Genomic DNA, 21717 nt, shown 5'->3' with positions numbered 1-21717 from the left:
CTAGTGGCAGGAGATAGTTCATGTCAGTATAGATATCCAGCATGTTTTCCCCCATTGTGATCAGATGTGTTTTCAAAGTGTTCCTTTAATTTTTTTGAGCAGTGTATGTTCGATCTATTATTATTATTACTACGAGTTTATATAGCGCCAAAGGGTTTGCTCAGCGCTGTACAATAGAGGGGGGGACAATACATGGCACAGTACAACAATAACAAACAACGTACGAGGGGTAAGAGGGCCCTACTCTTTCGAGCTTACAGATCTAGATTGGCTTTCATGTATGCAATGATGCATACTATATTCTAGACCTGTGCTTTCATACTAACTCCCAGATCATGATCCTTTTCTTAACAGTTAAAACTTCCTTCATATACAGCAAGTAAAGCTGGAGCAGTATTTGATTGGCTGACCAAACACTTTTGATCATAACATGAAAAGGCTTTACTTGCATCTTATTGAAAGCAACAAGTTAGGCCAGCTACAGTGTTTAAGATCCTCCTTACCTATGACAGTAAACAATTGGCCGTTTGGCCAAGTAACGTTTTTCTCATTACAGTTAGCCTGGAATTAGCATACAAATAATCTGCCAACTCTATCAATATTGATGACTTCCCTTTTCATGCTTGCACTTACAATATACAACTACATATTCTCCTACCTGGGTCGGTTCTAACCAGAGCTGATCCAAAAATACTTCTAATAATAATTAGATAAAAATGATAATGATAATATTAATACCTGAATAAATAGATCCAAAAAGGGAATCCTTAAAGTGAAATGTGGACATACAGGGCACTTTATCCAAAGACTGGTAAAAAATGATTGCATAATAGATTTTTACCTCAAAGTAAATGCAGAATCAATATGAAGTGAAGCCAAAACCTAAGATCCTGCAATGATTGGATTGATTTTTTTAATCAATGAATCAATCAATGAAGATTAAGAAAAAATTAATAATAGCGCCTATGGTCAAAATTATATAACTTACTTATAGTGTACCAGCTGCAAAAAAATCACCATATATAAAGTGTAACAATTAATGCAATAAATAATTTGCGCTAGTAAATGTATATAAATATATAAAAAATATAAAAATCATCAAATCATAAGTCCAAAAAAATATATATGCCAATACCACAAAAAAAGTGCAAAAAAAACTTTTAAAGTGCAAAAAACTTTTGTGCAAAAAAATGTCTAAATATGAAAAATTTCACCAAAAAAACCTTGATAATATGATGGCAGATCATCCATAGATATATTTTCAGAAACGAAACTCTGCAACACACTGTTTCTTTCTGTTTCTCTCGAGTGTCTGGCATTTCCCCCCATGGATACGATTGAAGGTGGTCTCTTTCTTCTGGAGAAGTGGATTTCCGATTAATTGCAAAGTTTCTTTCATCCTGTTATTTGATCTATGAGGTTTGGTGTGTTGCAGAGTTTCGTTTCTGAAAATATATCTATGGATGATCTGCCATCATATTATCAAGGTTTTTTTGGTGAAATTTTTCATATTTAGACATTTTTTTGCACAAAAGTTTTTTGCACTTTAAAAGTTTTTTTGCACTTTTTTTGTGGTATTGGCATATATATTTTTTTGGACTTATGATTTGATGATTTTTATATTTTTTATATATTTATATACATTTACTAGCGCAAATTATTTATTGCATTAATCAATGAAGATTCTAGCATTTCTTGTGAAGGATTGTACTGGATAATGTCCTTCTTTTCAAACTGGTATAGTAAGATTTTGGGTAGGATTTTTTGTGAGAGGTCCCTTCAAGAATACCATGGAATTCTCTTGTGGTGTTTTTGTTTTAAAGAAGCTACCCCAAACCACTCATATACCTATGATTAAGACCATTAGGGCAAAAGGCATCAGAGTGGGGTGGTTCCTAGGCAGAGATATGCTGCATGAGGGTCTATAAAGTTTTATTGTCATCGATGCACATCTTCAGTTTTTTGCAGTATTGTGCAACTCTGTGATGAAAGTAGTGAACAGTTTCCTGCATCTTTACAATTGACTAGAAAGCGTTTCCTCCACAATAGTGAGTCCATAGTAAGGTCACAGAAGATAGATAGGGCAGCCTAAAATCTTCAGCCATCTAAGCTGGTCATTGGTGACATCACAGAGCAGTAATAGGTTTTCTTTATAGTGAGAAGACTGTACTTGCATGACACAAAAAGGTATTACACAAACATAATAAAAAGACTACTATTTATTTGAGGGAGAAATAATTCTGCTTTATTGGAAAATTCAACAAAATAGCATAATAACAAACTTTGTAATATTAATTGTAATATAAGTAATGTATATTATCCAGTAAGTTCTTTCCAATAAACATTTAAGTTTGTAAAGAAAAATGCATAAATATGCATTAGGAATTTTCCCCTGTGAATTTCTGGCCCTTTATCCTTGGATCAAACTGAAAAAACACAAAACACAAAAACATAAATATAGTTATTACATAAATATAAATAAACATAAAAATAGATACAGTGTGTGAATATATATATATATATATATATATATGCTAGGTGCCAGCTCTATCGTTCTGTCATTGATACTTACAGATGGGACTACAATTAATCCTTGTTGATTTCTTGTTTACAGTTAATGATCAAATGTCTTATTGTGTATTGAGTAATTAGTACTACATTAGTTTCTACTACATCTTTGGGGACCAAAGAGTTCAAGCAGGGGGAGGATGTAGCCAGGTGTAGGCTATATAACGATATATTATGCCAGCTAAGGACACTTGCAAATGGGACTACAATTAATCCTTTTTCCCCCTAGTGCCCAGTACTGGGACTGCTACATCACTTCCTGTTAGCAAAGTGGCTACAGTTCTTGTACAGCTGAGAATCCTGCCTGTAGTCCTATAGCAAGTACATGCTGTGTTCCTGAGTGCCAATAGGACTACAAAAACCAGAGGGACACTGGGAAAGCATATATATTCTACAGCAAGGGACTGCCACGCTCTCTTGGCCTGGGATTCCTAGCTGAGAATAGGGGTACTGCCGTTCTCTTCCTTCTCTTCCTGGCTACCACTGTTGGTGGGGGGAGGGGGGTTCTGCATACCAGTTCAGCATAGCTGTAATGTCAATCGCCACACTGGAATCACATCAGATTCTGTGCATTGGGACAGTCACTATCTTCAGCCAGTCAACTCTGCTTGCTGTCATGTGGTATCTCCACACTTCTTTGTGAACAACCAAAAAGCCTCCTGTGCAAGAACCCTGTTCCTAAGAGGCCATGCTATCCATAGGATTGGTGAACAGGGAGATGCCCTACAGTTCTGACAACACTGCATGCAGACACCTTTCCACCTCAGTACCAGGTGAATTTTGCTTTGAGCATTTAGCACACTCAAGCTGTTAAGAAATTACCATTTCTTTTATATATATATATATATATATATATATATATATATATATATATATATATACTCTCACTATAGAAGATATACTGTATACAGTATACACACACACAAGCAAAATGAACACATGAAATGTCCATGTAAAAAGGGGTAATGTTTATTTCAAGTCAAGTGGAACAAACGTTCGAAAAGCAACTAAGCTGTCAGATATTGGGTGTACTGTATTTGTAACTTGCTGAATCAGATAAGTATAGTTAATGAAGAAAAAACAAAGGCAGAATAACATGCTATTTGAGGCTAGAGAAGAAAAGTAAGAGCAACAGGCAACAAAAGTAGGTACAAAAGAATATAGTATATGCAATGTTGTACAGCAGTTTTACTGTTCTTTTTTTCATATAGTAAAGTGTATACAAAAGCAAAATCTTGACTTGGTTTTGGTCAGAGTAAGGAATCGTTAAGACCCTTGTCAGATTTTTTTTATTTTCTTCATCACATCGATGACATTTCCTTTTATTTCCTGCTCCAGAAACACAGCAAGTCAAGAAGATCTTTCCAGAGTGAAACAGTTCCCTTAAACAGTTGTAATCAAAAAATAATTCTCCCTTCAGTTGTAATAAAAAAATAATTCCCCTCTTGTAAAAGTTTTCTTGTATTCTTGTCAATGTGACAACAGAGTAATTTGAATTTCTCATCACCTTCTGTACCTGAAGCAATGATGACCAGGACCATTACTGAAAGTGAATTTCCCTAGTGAAGGCATAGACTGCAATAAAATGCAGATATAGGGGTTTATTTACTAAAGCTGGAGTGTTCAAAATCAGGCTCACTTCTGCATAGAAACCAGCTTCCAGGTTTTATTGCCAAAGCTTAATTGAACAAGCTGAGGTTAGAAGCTGGTTGATTTCTGTGCAGAAAATAGGTTGTACAGTAACATTCAATACCACAATATAAGGAAAAGTTATTGTAATAAACAGGGGCGGATTCACAACTCATGGGGCCCCCAGGCAATAGGGGATCATGGGGCCCCTGTGTCCTTGCCCAAACTCAAAAAAGCCTATGAAAAAGGTACCAGGGGCATCTCATGGGGCCCCCTACTGACCCCGGGCCCTCGGGCAGTGCCCGAGTTTCCAAATGGTCAGTCCGCCCCTGGTAATAAAGTAAATTGCAATGGCTAAAAGGGAAAATGGTGCACAGTATTATAATGTTAATGCAATAACATTTTTGTTATTGGTATAACATCATCACAGTAGATGATGGTAAAAAAATAATTAGTTAAGTACAAATAAAAGCTTCCATCATTGTCTGCTCCTGTAATGTGTACATTTTCGTATAGTTGGGATATCTTGGTAAGTTGGGAGTCATTACTTTGGTAATTTTTTTTTTTTTTTTTTTATGAATGTTAGTTTTAAATTGAAGGCAAAATTATGAGGGTTTTTTTTATCCTGCTTAAGAAGAAGAGTAAGTTTTTTTTGTAATTAATTATTTTTCTTTTACCTACTCAGAGAAACTAGGTGCTTTGGTTTGGTTCATTTGTCTTGGCATTAAAGTCCATTAGTGATACTAAATGTATAATTTCTGTTCCAATTTTAAATATATGAAATTAATAATATGAAACTTTCACAAAATATAACATCTCTGGATAGCTGGGAAGATAACTAAAGCACCTGATAAGTTATTTTTTAAAATTTACACACAAAAATAACATTTAACACATGATGAATCACCTTACCAAATACATTTCAGTTCCCATCCTTTGGTCTAATTTACTGAAATGTTGATTTCTGGTCCTTTTTCTTGGTACTTTAGCTCTGACTAGAAAGAAACAGAAGAGGTATTTTGCCAAAACCGACATAGACATATAACTAAAAACTGACACATAAAAAAAATCAATTGTATGTTAGTAGAGTTTCAAGAGACCTAAAACCTAAAATAAAAAAATAAACTATACATACTGTATATATTCTTGAAATGTCTATATCTTCTTGATTTTTACAAAGTATGTTTGTGTGGGTATGCGGGACCCACTTTGTATATACTATTTGGGATGTTGGCACCATGGGTAATGTCTTTACATTGGTGTCTTTCACACCTATGGTCATTTCTATATCTTCTTGGTTTTGAATGTAATTTACTACTTTCAGTTGTTTTACATGAAATCAATTCTTTTAGTTTGCATATAGTATATCAGAAAACTGTTGTCTCCATTGTTCTACCTGCTGGTTGCCTTGTACGGTAGAAAATATCAAGATTTCTATAGAAATGGTAGATGACGCTGAAAATTTGGTAGAATCACTATGGCATCCTGCTATTATTGTCTCCAGTGTTTTGCTTTTTAACTAAACTGACGTGCTTTGTAAGCTTGATTTTGAATTAAGATTTTTCACAATTAATTATATTAGATAGAGTGTAGATGCAGAATGTAGTGAGGGGGGGGAGAGTAGATGATTAGTATTTTATTTGCATGGGTACCTGTAGATATAGCTTCACTTTCTGTGTTGTGTTCTATTCCTTTATTCCATTGATTTACTGAGTTGTTTATCACGTTTGTACACTAGTAAAGATGTGATTGATGATGAGTAGGATACACATTATAAAAGGCTGCTCTCCCAGCAGTTCCTTGCCAGTGTGTTTGAGTTTGGTGAGAGTGAGGGGCATCTGGCAGTGCTTTTGGCTACAGAGCACAGTGCTGCCACAAACAGTACTACATGCAGATGTATACGAACACTGATAAAGTTTGTGGGGCTAGGGAGAGTGGAGTGCAAGCCCACCTGTATTCACTAAGATTTGACCCAACAGTCTTTTTCAGGACTACCATTTGTGTATGTGTGCCAGGAACAAGTTCTTTTGCTGATTCCCCCCCCCCTTTTTTTGCACACACTTTATTTTTTATTAAATGTATTAAAAAAATGGAGGGGGGGATTTTGCTTTTAGTTTTTTAGACTTGGCGTTTGGGGGTTTTCTTAGTTATTTTTATTTTCTTTTTGTCCTTTGAGCTCTTTTTATTGTGTTTCTGTTTAATTGTGTTTGCCTTTTTTTTCTCTCCTTATTCTCCTTCTTTCTTTTTTTTTATTATTGGCTTCATTCTTCACCCTCCCCTTTATACTAATTCCTTACTGCCCTCCTTAAAATCTACAGTACCCCACCTCTACTTCCCACCACTTATTTCCCTTCCATATAAAAAACATACTATACTGTAACTTGTGAAAGGTGCTATGGAACTGTCAATTTGATAAGTACTTCCTTCACCAGGAAACTGTAATTCTTCCAGTGTATAGATTCTTTCAGTGTCTCTGCTAGATCTTATCCAGAAAGGAGGGGTTGGAGTGGCTGACCAAGTCTTCATCATCCTTGCACAAAGCAGACCTTTTTGAAAATTAGTTTATATTGGACCAGTGATAACTACCTAATCCCTGCTGTAGGGGCTACAGATTAAATTTTTTTTGGAATCTGGATCAAAAATATTGTTTAAATTCCTTAGCCTCTCCTTTCACCACTGCAAGCTTGAAATAAATACCACCTCCTGCCACCATTGCAATCTCCTGCCTCCCTTGAGCACACCCCACCATCAACATCTCCTTACACCATTGTTTGCCTGATAAAGTAACCACCTACTGCTACTGCTTCACTGAAGGTACGTTTGTGGCTGGCAGAAAACCTGAGACAAAGTAGAGTAGATAAAAGTAAAGTGAATAAATCCAGAAGTAATCCAGGTGTACTGCAAGTCCTTAGGGAAATTAGCTCAGTTATAGCCAAGCCACTATTTCTCATTTTTAAATCCCCCTTAAAACAAATCCTCCATCCAATACTTTCTACCTATCCAGGGAGTTTATCATAGCAAGTAACTGTGGATATTAACATAGTGCAAGTACCAGTATGTATCAAATTTTATATCCAACAAATACCAAAAATATAATATAAGGACCTCCAGTAAATGAGTGTAATACTATAAAACAAAAGGGTTTTATTCAATATTGAGAAAAGTAAAATCATGCACTTTGGTCCTAAAAATACACATGGAAAATATACATCTGGGGATGCTTGTAGATCACAGACTTAGCCATTACATGCAATGCAAAGCTGCAGTTAAAAAATCTAGCAAAATACTCTAATGTATTCAAAAACACATACAATCAAGAGATAAATCAATTCTTAGAAATGTGCATAGCAGAAAAATCTGTTTAGGATTCGTTTAAGTTAATTTTACTTCGTCATATTCATCATGATTACTTTTCAGAATTTGTTTCTTATATTCAGATTCGTTTCATATATTCATTATTTTTAACATCGATTTGAAATTCACATTTTGGAAGATGGCTATATTCTATTTATACTCAATTCTATTTGAAATGCAAATTTTTTAATTAGAATTTTAGAAGATGGCTATATGCTTTGTTTTGTTCTATTCTATTCAATTCGAATTTCAGAAGATGGCTATATTCTATTTTATTCTATTCTTTTCAAATCTATTCTATTTTATCCTATTTTTTCTATTCTAGTCTTTTCCTATTTTATTTTGTTCTATTCTATTTTTTTTCTTTTCTACTCTATTCTGTTTTATTATTTTCTATTCTATTGTATTCTATCATTTTACATTTTGTTCTGTTTTATTCTATTCTTTTCTATTCAATTCTAATTTATTCTATTATTTTCTATTATATTCCTCTACCGACCGAAGGCACCAGATGAAGGCACATGACTATGGTTATTTCATTCATTGTATTTTTCACTATGGTAGTGAAAAATAAGTTGTGATATAATTGTTTATTTTTGATATGCTGGCAAGGTACATCAGCACGGCACTATATGTATATATAGTGGGGCGGCATCTGGGTTTCTCTATGGGGCCGGGAAGCTGAAAGCTCTTATGGACCAGACATAGACTTATTGCCTTTATGGATAACTGCCAGATCATGGATTTTAGGAACTGCTTGTGACCTCTGTGGAATTATTGCCTAAAATAACTCCTTAAACCAGAGTTCCACTCAAAAGTGGAAGCTCCACTTAATTTGCTTCCTCCCCCCTCCACTACCATATTTGGCAAGTTTTGGGGAAGAGGGGGGAGCGGGTACCTGGTTTTGACAGGTACCTGCTGTAACGGAACTGACCTAGACTGCGCTTGAGTACTACCATTAGAATACCCCTTCCCAGTCCAAACACCGACAACAGACACCACAGTCGACCATACAAGACCAGACAACTTTATTTGAACATAGATACAAGATATATACACTCAGGGGACAATCCTGCATAATGAAACAGGGTGAGGCAATCTACATTTAGTAACAAGAGACACACAGGTATTCAAAGCAGACAGTCCAATCAGGAGGGAGGGCTGCTGGAGACACCCTTCCACTAAGCTAATATACATAAACACATACATCCCATAATAGTTTTCTCCCAAGCCAGACAAACAATAGAACAATGGGATGCAGCCACATAACATTAAACAATCAACAACCCACACTGCACCTATCTCCTAAACATGTCTACACAGTCTGAGACAAAGCCCACTCAATATTAGGACAGATCACCCTGTACCCCTAACAGGCACAGGGTGATTTACACATAAGAGGGATATGGGGAGCTGAGACAGGGGTCTCCCCACCTCTCCAAAGTGAGCTGGGTTCCATGGGCCCCCCACCCAAAGTGACTCTCATCACACCCACTTCCGTCTCAGTTCGCCATAGTGAAGTGAGCCAGAAGTTCGGTCCTTTCCTCCCTCTGCAGTCTCCTGGGAACTTGCTGGACCAATTGGGAAGCGCTCTATGATTTGCGCATGTGCAGTGGGCACCAGGCAGTGAAGCCGCAAGCTATAAGCCTGATGCCCACAGTTGAGATGCTGGTGCCGTGGAAGGGACCACGCAGGTGAGAACATCGCTGGACAGGTAAGTGTGTTTTTATTAAAAGTCAGTATTTGTAGCTGCTGATTTACATAAAAATGGCTGGAACTCCTTTTTAATTAATTAATTGCATTAAAGGATTGCTTTATGAATCGGCCATCTGCCTAAGGTACAGTCACTTTATGGACCACAGAAAACTCTATACGTGAAGTTGCTTTTGAGGAACTGTTCCTGTAGGCTGGTGTACTATTTCAGTAAAGCCTTTTTTGCTCCATTTAATGCCTGGTCTGAAGTATCTCTTGCTAAAGGCAGGAAACGGATGCCTGGCAGGGGTGATGGTTACTCTGGTAGTGAAGGGGAGTTGCGCTTGACCCCTTCACTAGCAACCGGTTCCCCACATACTGGAACCAACAGAGTGCCTAGGGACCTAGTCTGGAAGTCAAGGTAGAAAGCAAGCATGTAGTTAGTAAAAATGTGTTTCCGGTATCCGGTAACAGTTGTCAGACATGTCACTGGGAGTGGGGTACAGGAATTGATGAGTTGATGGTACAGTACTGAGACAGTAATGGCAGAGTTCCCATTTAATATGGACCAATGTGGTAGCTCCCAGCTAATGCAGAGTTCCCCTTAAATTTGTAAGGTTTTAGTTTGCAGAGTTTAGCTAAGCTCTAACTTCTACCCCCATATTTCCTGTAACAAGGGCCTGTCCTAATGTCCTAATTTAGAGCAGAAACCGCAAATATCCTGTATATTGCTTTTTAGTTACAAGAAATGTCAAGAGGAAAATATATGCTTTGTGACGTAATCACTAGTATATACGCTTGTAAGAAGGGTATACAATTCACTTAGCAGATGAGGGCACGAGCCATCTGTTGAGTCAAAACAGCACTGTTTTTAATAAATCATTTGTATTCCTCAAGTCCATGTCTGGAGTTTCCCATGGTTTGCCAAAATTGCTACTACATTTTTGGTGCATTGGTCAAGAAACCAGGTGTAACTGCCGAGAAAGCTGGTTTTCCCACCCTGACCCACAGGGCTCGGTCCAGAACTGGCCCCTGGGATCTCTGTGTTGTTTCAGGCACCACTGGACATTTGTCTGGGAAATCGCACAATATTTTAGTAGCCTGCTCCGAGGATCGACCTGCTGGAGTCCAAAGAACCTGGACTGGGGAACCAACTGCTAAAATAGTGAAGCTTCACACATCGGGAACAGGTGAGATCTTTGCCTTTTGAGTTATAACAGTCAGTCAGGACCTCTCAACGGTATTTGAGAGAAGGGGAGCTTGATCACCTCCCGAAGTGCCCTTGAATTGGATGATTGTGCATCCTTGGGCCATACCTCCAGGTAGTCAGTAATTTTGGGTTGGAAAGTCTGGTGTGTATATGAGTGAATGAGACATTGCTCAGCAGAGAAGCCAGAGTTGACCCTGTGTAGGTGCAGTTCTTGGTACCAGTGCTGATTATCGTTCTGTACCGAGTCACCCATAAGGGGAAGCATTTGTCTTTTAACCCTGTTGTGTCGAAGGTCCTTGACCCCTTACCAGACCTTCAATCCAATTCCTTACCTCTCTGTGTCTGTCTTGGTGTCTCTGAGGAAACAATATGGGTGGCAATCAGTCAGTCCAATTAAATCAGAAACTCTATAACTCCCCAAAGAAAAGTAAAACTTTCACCCTTGAAAGTGCAAATGTCATAAACCTTTTCTATAATCTTCATAAACCTCACATCCTACCCCACAATCTCAATACTAACATAATGTCCATACTAAAGTCCCAAATTCAAAATTGCAAAAATCCAAAGAAATTATAGTCCACACTCTCCAATCTTCCAACTGTGAAAATGTCCAATTCTTCACTTCAATCCAAAGTACCTCAAAAAAATATAAACTAAATATAGTGCATTATCTTTTACATTATAATATGAGTGATATCATGCAACAACACTAGTGATATAAATATAATATAATAAATAAGCATCAACACGTGAAGTGAAAATCCACACACAACTCCACTAGTGATCTTGTGAAACAACCACTTCAATACGTGAAATGCCACAAATACACAATTAGTGATCAGTGAAAAATTGTGCAGAACCTGATAAGTGCCACCACTCTGCGTTAAGGATAATATACAATTACCCTCTTTCAGCTTTCACAAGTGTTGTAAAATCCCCATACACCAGATCCTTTAATGGGAGTATGCAGATAGCTTTTCCTCTAATGGGAGTACACAGTGGGATCCCCCGTTCCTCATGCAGCAATGGGCATTGGGATCCCCGTTCCTCACAGGGCAGAGAAGAGCAAACTCAGTGGAATGATGTATATAAAACACAGATTTATTTGCCGCTTACATTTTAAAAATACCGTCCATCCTAAGTTCAGTCTGTCCTATGCTGAGACCATATCCAAAATGGCCACGTTGCTCCTTCCGGTTTTGCGTCTGACGTCACGACTCTAACGCGTTTCGTCACTTCCGACTTTTTCACAAGGGATGTGAGGTTTATGATGATTATAGAAAAGGTTTATGAAATCAGTCAGTCCAGACCCCCTTGGAGTGCATTATCAGTTTCAGGCTGAGAAAAGATCAGTGTACATATTGCAAACTATAGTGGAAGCTACAGGAAATAAAATTAAAAGACCATTTCTAACATAAAGACTTTGCAATCTGGGTGGACATGAGCAGGGATTCGGAAGTATCTGGACAAATTCCTACAGTATGGGATCTGGAGAGTGTCTCCAAGCTACAAATGAACTGTTGCAGCTACTGTGGAAGGCAGGCTATAGCAACCAAGAAAAAGGCTCAGTTATGCCAAGAGACTGTAAAATACCTGGGATTCAGAGTATCAAAAGGCCAGAGACAGTTGAGAAAGGGCAGGAAAGAGGCTGTTTTCTAAATCCCTATACCAAGAACCAGGCGACAAGTGCGCGAGATCTTGGGAGCAGCTGAATTCTGCCGGATCTGGATACCAGACTTTGCCACAAAAACCAAGCCCCTCTATGAATTTACAAAGGGGGGAGAGAAGGAACCGTTCCTATGGAAGGAACAACAAGTCCAAGGATTTCAGGACATTAAGACTTCCTTAATGCAAGCCCTTGCCCTCGGCTTACCGGACTGTAAGTCTGTATGTCAATGAGAAACAGGCTATGAAGTGGGAGTGCTAACACAATACCTGGGGGTTGTGGCATCGCCTGGTGGTGTACCTTTCTAAACAACTGGACACGGTAGCTCAAGGTTTGCCACCTTGCCTGCGGGCTATCTCAGCAACAGCCCTCTTGGTGGCAGAAGCTGACAAGCTCTCACTGGGTCAAGAGATCTATGTCTGAGTTCCACACCACATTCAGGCAGTGATAGATTATAAGGGAAATCACTGGTCCACCAATGCAGGATGGTCAAATACTAGGCCATGCTATGTGAGAATCATCAAATCCATTTAGAGACTGTTAACACCCTGACCCACGCCACCCTGCTCCCCACCTCAAAAGAACCTCTAATACATGACTGCCTCCAGGTAATGGATGAAGTATAAGCAAGTCGACCAGACTTGAGAGACAGCCCCTTGGGAAAGCCAGATGTTGAATATTACACTGATGGCAGCAATTTCATAAAAAATTAATTCTGCTATGCTGGCTATGCAGTGGTTTGCACAGGAGACAGTGATAGAGGAAGCAGCCCTACCACAGTGAACTTCTGCACAAAAAGCAGAACTGATTGCACTGACCCGAGCATTACAGCTAGCTGCATGCCTAAGACTGAATGTTTATGTGGACTTTCCAGACTCTTCATGCTCATGGAGCCCTGTATAAGGAAAGAGGACTTATCACATCAGGGGAAAGAGCATCAAGTATGGGACAGAAATATTAGAACTTTTGGAAGCAGCGTGGGCCCCCTCTGAGGTTGCAGTGATACACTGTAGGGGTCATCAAAAGGGAGACTCCCAGGTGGCCAAAGGCAACAGAAAAGCATATCAAACAGCTAGAGAGACAGCACTCCAGTCGTCCCCAAAAACAGATTATGGCCCCTCTGTTCCCAGTGCCACTGTCTGAATGGGAACAAAGTCTAAACAAAGTCAGAACAAGAATGGAAAGAGACTGAACCTGGAAAGTATAAGGGAGACCGGTGGTGTCAACTGCAGGATGGAAGAATTGTCATTCCAGCTGCTGTAGCAACTGAATTAGTGACAGAATTCCATAAGGGAACACACATGGGCAAAACAGCCATTGAAAAGGCTCTAGAGAGACATTTTTACATTCCCCGTCTACCCACGCTAGCACAAGCAACAGCCAGTAGATGCATGGAATGTGCCAGAAACAACCCAAGACAAGGGCCTGTACCAACTCCTGGAGTACAAGCAGTAGCGGCCTCACCAATGGAAGAATTAATGGTCGACTTCAGCGTTATGCCCCCCTCAGGAGGATATAAATATCTGCTGGTGGCCGTCTGCACCTATTCGGGCTGGGTGGAAGCCTGGCTTACACAAACTGAAGCTACCAGAGAAGTGGTCAAATGCCTACTACAGGACGTTATCCCCAGATCCGGAATTCCCTCCTCCATAGGCTCAGACAATGGTCCCACCTTTGTTCATAAGTGCCTTCAGGAATTAGCGACCGCACTCAAGATCACTTGGAAACTGCATACCGCATACAGGCCTCAGTTCTGGAAAAGTGGAGAGAATGAATCGCACCCTAAAGTTTCAACTGGCAAAACTCTGTCAGGAAACCCAAATGAAGTGGACCTTGAGGCTGCCCATTGCCTTGCTGAGAATCCGGAGTACTCCAACAAAGAGGACAGATTTGTCCCCTATGTAGGCCCCCAACCATCATTAGAGATATCAAGGGAGACTTACACCAGATAGGAAGGGTGGTGAACCATGAACTGTTACAGAAATTGGGGGAGAATATGCAGGCTATAGGGAAGTGGGCTCAAGAGAAACTCCCCATAAGCCTGTCCAACCCCGTCCCCGTGACCTCTTTAGGGCCCAGATGGAGAGGTCCTTACACTGTTCTGCAATCTACTCCCACAGCCAATAAGGTGGCCAAGGCGACCCCCTGGATACACCACTCCAGGGCAAAGCGAGCTGCTGAGCCCACAGATTTCGGGCTGAGTAAAGCAGACTCTCAAGACCCCTTAAAGCTAAAGCTGATCAGAGAAATCAGAAGGAAGAACTCCAGCCACATACCTGGAAGCTCCTGAGTCTATGCACGGCAGAAGAAAAGGATACATCTGGTCAGAAGGAAGAACTCCAGCTCTGCTTCAGTCACACCCAGTAGCTAACTGGTCAACGTATAGTGGAAGATGGGAATATACACCGATATGATGCCTGATCATATCGTTTTGATAAAATTTTGTTTTGATAAAATTGCTGGTAGCCATAATAACCCTAACTAGAAGGATAGGGAGGGAGGGCAGATCATGTGACCCATGTATCGAGACTACTAGAGTAGGGTCTGTAACCACTAGAATGTTACTATGGCATTCTCATTATCAATGTGAGGGCACAGTAACTGACACATGTGTACATAATGAAAGAACTTATTCAATGTGCACTGTAGGGAACCAGGTACTTATTCAATGTGCACTATAAGGAACCAGGGACACTGTAGGGAAGAGGTGCACTGTAGGGAACCAGGAACTTATTCAATGTGCACCTATGGACCCACTAAAACTTGGTTGACCATATGAAGCTACAGCTCCACAGGCAAGCTGATAAACTGTACCCTAATAGCTAATCCCAATGCTGTAGTGAGCCTGATTTTTTATGTAAGCTCTGCTATTAACCTAAACTATTCCCCCAGGAAAGGTTGTGGGGGGGGGGGGGGAGGGGTTAGAATGGGGAAGGGAGTACCTGGCAAATGATAAGTATATTTGCTCAGGGAAGCTAGGAAGGCTGTAACCCATGTAATGGCCATGTGGAAATATCAACCATTAGCTGTCCAGGACTAGCAGGCTTGCCCTTAGCCCATTATGATTTGGGTAGTCAATGGTCCATTGGTGATGCTTAATCTCATTCAAACTTTCGCTACGATAACAAATGTGGTAGCACCCAGCTAGTGCAGAGTTCCCCTTAAATGTGTAAGGTTTTAGTTTGCAGAGTCTGAGAAGAAACCGTGAATATCCTGTATATTGCTTTTCACAGCTACAAGTGTACAAATGTCAAGAGGAAAATATATGCTTTGTGACGTAATCGCTAGTATATACGCTTGTAAGAAGGGCAAACAATTCACTTAGCAGATAAGAGCAGATGGACCGCCTGCTGGGTCAAAACAGAGCTGTTTTTAATAAATTAGTTGTTTCCTTTAGAAGTCCGAAGTCCGGAGTTTTATCTGGTTTTGTGGAAATTGCTACTACAGTACAGGCTCTGCGGTACCAGTTCCTAAATACTGGACATCTGAGGGGTGGTGTTCTCTAACAAGAAGTTGAGTCTAGAGTGCTTAGTGTTAACAGTGTAACAAGCTTGGCCACGGATTACAGAGTTAGCTGTGCAAGTGCTGCTTGCTCCACTGTCCCTTAAGACCTGCCCACAGGTGTACTGTAAACTGTGGAGCTTGAGTTCAATGTCAACTGCTGTGCTTTGGTGGTTTAAATTGCACCTCAGTAATCTGTGGGGCTTTTCTGCAAACAAACTGGAGTTATAGTAATGATGCCAACAGATTCCTGCTCTTGCTGACTCCAAAATAAATAAATAAAATAAAGCATCCTAACAAAATATAACCCAATCTAAACAGGCATACTTTGTTATTTAACTATACTGTAAATGTAATATAGGGTAGAGTTTGATCCTATGTAAACCATGCAATAAATTAATCTGCCTTTATTCTTGAAGAATATCTATTAGGACAAGTGACATAGTTCAGGTTTCTTTTTACCCATTTTACCTCCTATTAAAACCTTCTTCACACAGACAAGACAGGTGCACTTCGTACTTTGAAATGTATTTTCATTCTCCAAGTAGAGAAAACATTTAAGAGCTGAAGTGTGAGCTAAAGCCACAAGTTAGTACATGAAAAAGTTTTTAATCTTACATCTTCACTGTCAGTTGAATCTATTTCTTCTGACTTTTGCCCTTCTTCACGAACAGACTTTTGTGGCAAGATGTCATCCAACCAGCTTAGATCGTGTAATGAAAAAATACATTCCATTGCCTTCCGTATACCTACAAGTGCCAGCAGCTGAAAGAAAGCAAAAGATAATGAGTTTAGATAACTGTAAATTATGTCTTGGCAAAAAAGAAAACAGATCTACAATACATGTACATTTCCCCATGGTTTGTCTCTTAAAAACACTGCAAACACAGAAAAATAGAGATTATTCCTGACATAAATCTAAGATGCTTCTAACTTCCTGTTTGACCTGACAACTTTTTCAATGGTATGTTTATTTATTTTGTCAGTATTTTTTAGTGATTTAGTTACCAGGGGTACTATGTTCCCCTTACTCATTCATAGAGCTAGATATCTGGGAGCCTTCTTATATTAAAGAGAGCTTCCAGATTCCAATAAGTCCCCCTGAAAAACTCCACTACCATTTGTCTGGTCAAGGATATGGAAATAAGGTCCTTATCCCCATCAACATGAATTAGAGTATATAAGATAAAAAATGTCACATAATAAATAAGTGCATATAAAATATATATACCAAGTGTATCAATTAGTGAAAAAATGTCAAATCAACTGTTTAACCAAGTGATCTCATGCAAGAATCCAAACAAATTATATGTGAACACAAAAATACACTCAAACTGTGATGGTGATGATGATTGAAAAAAAATTAGTGCTAATTGATTACAACCTTCAAAATTAATTATAATAACCTAAGACCCGTGAAAAGAATATATGTCTTTCTGTACAAATCCATTCAGTGTAAATAATATATATATAAAATCACACGTGCATATAGTGTAGTGAAACCACAATATAAAGACAACTTAATCAGTGCTCTTAAAGTCCAGTATATGCTGATGGTAACATTTAGATGACACACACTCGTGCTGGTATTTGTGTGCAAGTGGATATGACAATCCGACCACCGTCTGGATAAGCCTCTCACCTTATGACTTCGACCCTTGAGGGTCAAAGCGCTTTAATGAATCCTTCTCACGGATCCTCCAAGCCTGCTATCACTCCAAATGGTCGCTCCTTGTCGAACTCAAGGGTCAGCACTTCACTAATGGCTCCTCTCCAGGTAAGATCAAGTGCAGCACCAATCTCTCATATGAGACGTAAAATAGATCCACCCATAGTGTAGTAAGTTTATTTGTAAAGTAGGGACAATAACAAAGATAATCAACTCACATAGCAGCAGTATCCAGTTCAAACCCCATGCTTTCGGATGAGGGAACGAATGTATGGGTGTACAACAGGGTGTACAGGTGTACCAAGATGGCCGCTACGCCGGAAGTGCGTCACTACGTCAGGCCAACGCGTTGTGTCACAATACCATGTGACTTCCTCAGGGCTGGCGTTCATAGTGACGACCTTCCCTCATATACCCGGCACAATTAAAGGAAACTCCCTGAAGGCGGATCACCACCTCATCGCCAGTCCGCCCATGTCTCCCGCGGCCATGACTGAATAGACCATGCTGTTCTATCCCAATATTAACTCAATCAATAACCGGGGACAGATAATACAGCTTCAGCCATATAACTACCCTACACTGTGCTTGCAACAATATAAATAAACATTAATAATATTAAATATATACCTATATATCAACTGCTAAATACAATGAATTGATAATTTATAATTTATAAACATAATTGTAATCCATGGAACCCCATAGGCGAAAAAACAGTACATATCCATAAAATCTATAATTATAAAACTTATTTATTTCAATCTGAATAAAACCATATATTTTAATTAAATAAAAATAATTCAAAAATAATATATATAAATAAATATGAAAACTAAAAATAAAAACTAAAAATAATAATAAATAAATATAAAGATGTATAATATTAAAAATTAATTAAAATGACGGGAACCTATTCCACTCCACCCCTTATCCAGCAATTTTAATTGTAGGTTAATCTCAAGGGTAAAAACTAAATATACATAGATACCCCTATCCAAAAGCATGAGTTTACAAAAAATATATAACAATATAAAATATAAAATGTAATCAGTAAATATTAATGATAAAAATCAATCATAAAACACCTGACGTGTAACCAGATATCCTAATCACACCAATTCCACACCCCTACTGGACCAAAAGACCTCTCTGGGTCAGGCTTCGGGAGCATGTACAAAACATTAAAAAAGGGTTCCCGAAACACAGCGTGTCAAAGCATTTTGCCAAATATCACAATAAAGACCCCAGTGACTTGAAATTTTTGAAATTTTGGGGCATTACTAAATACAAGGAGCATTGGAGGGGTAGTCATAAGGTGCGCTCCTTAAGTAAATTAGAATCGAAATGGATTTACAATATGCAAACATATTTCCCTAAAGGATTGAATGTTGAATTTGATCTAAATTGTTTCATTTCAGATTTGCACCTTATGACTACCCCTCCAATGCTCCTTGTATTTAGTAATGCCCCAAAATTTCAAAAATTTCAAGTCACTGGGGTCTTTATTGTGATATTTGGCAAAATGCTTTGACACGCTGTGTTTCGGGAACCCTTTTTTAATGTTTTGTACATGCTCCCGAAGCCTGACCCAGAGAGGTCTTTTGGTTCTTCCTATATATTGCAAACCGCAACTGCATTGCAGTGCGTACACAGCCCCCTCTGTCCTACATGAGATGAATTCATCAATTTTAAATTCCTTCTCACTCACAAATGAGGTAAAACAATGCCTTTTTTGATTCTTTCCTTTTGTCGATTTACAAGCATACCATGCCTTACACGGAAAGAACCCATTTGAATCTAAAAATGTAACTTTATTATTTTTAATAGGCGGGTCAAGAACACTTTTAACAATGTTATCCCTTAATGATGGTGCTTTTCTTTTTTTTTTTTTTTAATTTAAAGATTTATTAATTTTTCAATTTAAATACATATCAACTTCTCATTATATATATAAAAATACAATACAATATCCAACATTCTAATTTAATTTCTCTTTCTAAAATTATTTCTCAATCCCTCCCACCCCCCCCCCAATTCCCCTCCCCTTCCCTATCTTTTCTCTGCCGCTTCTTAAAATAGCAAGTAGATTATAGTTCTCTTTATTCATTCCTATACATCATGTATAATCTGGCTTTTTCCCATTTTTCCCATTTCCCATAGTAAGCCTCCATCTTATTTTTTTGAATATGGAAGAGTTTTTCCATCTTTCTTATCTGCTCCACTCTTTCTATCCAGTCCTCCTCTCTCGGCGTCTCCACTTTCCGCCAAAACTTGGGTATAATGCCCTTTGCAGCGTTTAGGTAGTACCATAACCCTGATTTTTTATATTTATTCACTGTTATATTGGTATTATGCAAGATACATACTTCTGGGTCCAATCCTATATCTATTTCGATTATCTTTCCTATCAAGTGGGTAATTGACTTCCAGAAAACCTGGATTTTTGGGCAGCTCCACCATATATGGTATACCGTACCTATTTCTCCACATCCCCTCCAACACACCGGTGAATTCTCTCCACACATCCTATTTTCTACATTTGGTGTGATGTGCCATCTTGTCAAACACTTATAGTTCATTTCTACTTCTCTCATAGAAACATTTTCGTGGATTAATCTATATATTCTACTCTGTTTTTCCTCATCTATCACAACACCCATGTCGATTTCCCATTTTACTATATATGTTGGCTTTGTGTTTGTATCTAATTCAGTGAGTATCCTATACATTTTAGCAATCCCGTGCTTCCCCCCACCTCGTGTCCCCAATATCTTTTCAAACAAATTCCAATTATTTCTTGTCCTTATGGGTTTTGGGAGGCTTCCTACAAAACATCTCAGTTGATGATACCTCCATTCGTCTAGTTTAGTGAAAATCTCACCCTTTTTTTTTTTCTAATTCCTTAAATGAACCTAATTTACCCTCCACCAAAATATCTCTTAATTGTACCTCATCTTTTTTAAACCACCTGCCTCCTATTTCTTCTCTACCTGGGTGAAAAAACTCTGTGTTACTCAGTGGCATCAATGTTGAGTTAAAACCCATTTCATATTTTTGTGTACGTTATCCCAAATCCTTAAAACGTTCAAAGTGTATGTATTTACATTATCATTTAAACCCCTATACTGTGTTGGCACCCATATCGCCCTACCCAAATTTGTCCCACTGAGTTTATTTTCAATTCTCACCCAACTTTTCTTATAGTTGTACACCCAGTCTATAGTCCTTGCCAGTATTACTGCTTTATAATATCTTTTAAGGTCTGGGAGCCCTAATCCACCTCTCTCTTTCTTCCTACTCAACAGCTCATATGATACTCTTGGTTTTTTATTCCGCCATATGTATCTTAATATCAATTTCTTAATTACTTTGAAAAAGGTTTCTGGGAGTTTGATTGGTATCATTTGATATCTATATAGGACCTTTGGTACTCTTACCATTTTTACCAGATTTATACGCCCTGTCCATGTCGGGCTTCCTCCTTCCAATATTTTTAATTCCTCTCTGATCTCATTTATCAATGAAATATAGTTTAATTTGTATAAATGTTTATATGATGCTGTAAGTTTTACTCCTAAGTATGTTATATCTCTGTCCTTCCATTTAAAGGGAAATTCCTTTTGTATCTTCTCTTTTTCAGCTCTTAAAATATTTATATTTAAAATCTCCGTTTTTGTTGGGTTGATCTTTAAATTTGACAATTCTCCATACTCTTTTAATAGCTTTATTAAGTATGGAAGTGTTATCCTGGGGTTTCCCACATAGAACAGCAAGTCGTCTGCAAAAGCAGCAACTTTATGTTCCGTGTCATCTATCTGAATTCCCTTTACATCTCTATTTAGTCTTATCGTTGACAGCAATGGTTCTAGTGATATGACATACAGCAATGGGGATAATGAGCATCCCTGTCTTGTTCCATTTGACATCTCAATGGGTATCGACCTCTCCCCATTTACCACAATAACCGCAGAGGGGTATCTGTACAACTTCCCTATCCACTCTCTCATTCTAGGCCCAATACCCAGAGCTTCTAAAGTATCCATCATAAATCTCCAGTCTACTCTATCAAATGCTTTCTCTGCATCGATCGAGAGTAGCACTACCGGTTCTTTTCCCTTTTTACTTTTCTGGACAAGCATCAGGGATCTCAGCCCGTTGTCCTTGCCCTCCCTCCCTGGGACAAAGCCCACCTGATCCTCATGTATCCATTCAGGCATTAATTCCTTCAGTCTATTTGCTAGGACCTTCGAGTATAACTTTGTATCAATATTCAATAATGAAATAGGTCTATAGCTCGAACACTGAGAAGCATCTTTTCCTTCTTTTTGAATAAGCACCACGTGAGCCTGCAACGACTCTCTCCTCATCTCCATCTCTCCACCTAAAGCATTCATATAGTTTCTAAGTTTTGGTACTAATATTTCA

At 38.5% G+C, this 21717-nt stretch overlaps 1 protein-coding gene across 1 annotated transcript in view; it reads right to left on the bottom strand.

The window, feature by feature from the left end:
- Positions 1-2218: 2218 nt before the first annotated feature.
- Positions 2219-21717, bottom strand: part of LOC149430881 (anion exchange protein 4-like) — a gene marked incomplete at its 5' end in the record, with an annotated part of 36875 nt that continues 17376 nt past the window's right edge. Inside the window, 3 exons of the mRNA XM_089665960.1 lie at positions 2219-2426; positions 5110-5192; positions 16239-16385. Of these exons, the coding sequence (XP_089522086.1) occupies positions 5139-5192; positions 16239-16385 (201 nt within the window). The remainder of the gene's footprint in view (positions 2427-5109; positions 5193-16238; positions 16386-21717) is intronic.

This window comes from Staurois parvus, unplaced genomic scaffold (assembly GCF_062004578.1).
Source record: "Staurois parvus isolate SC_StPar_1 unplaced genomic scaffold, SC_StPar_1.0 ptg002433l, whole genome shotgun sequence".
In the NCBI taxonomy this organism is placed as follows: domain Eukaryota; kingdom Metazoa; phylum Chordata; class Amphibia; order Anura; family Ranidae; genus Staurois; species Staurois parvus.
This window is presented reverse-complemented; position numbering and strand designations above follow the sequence as displayed.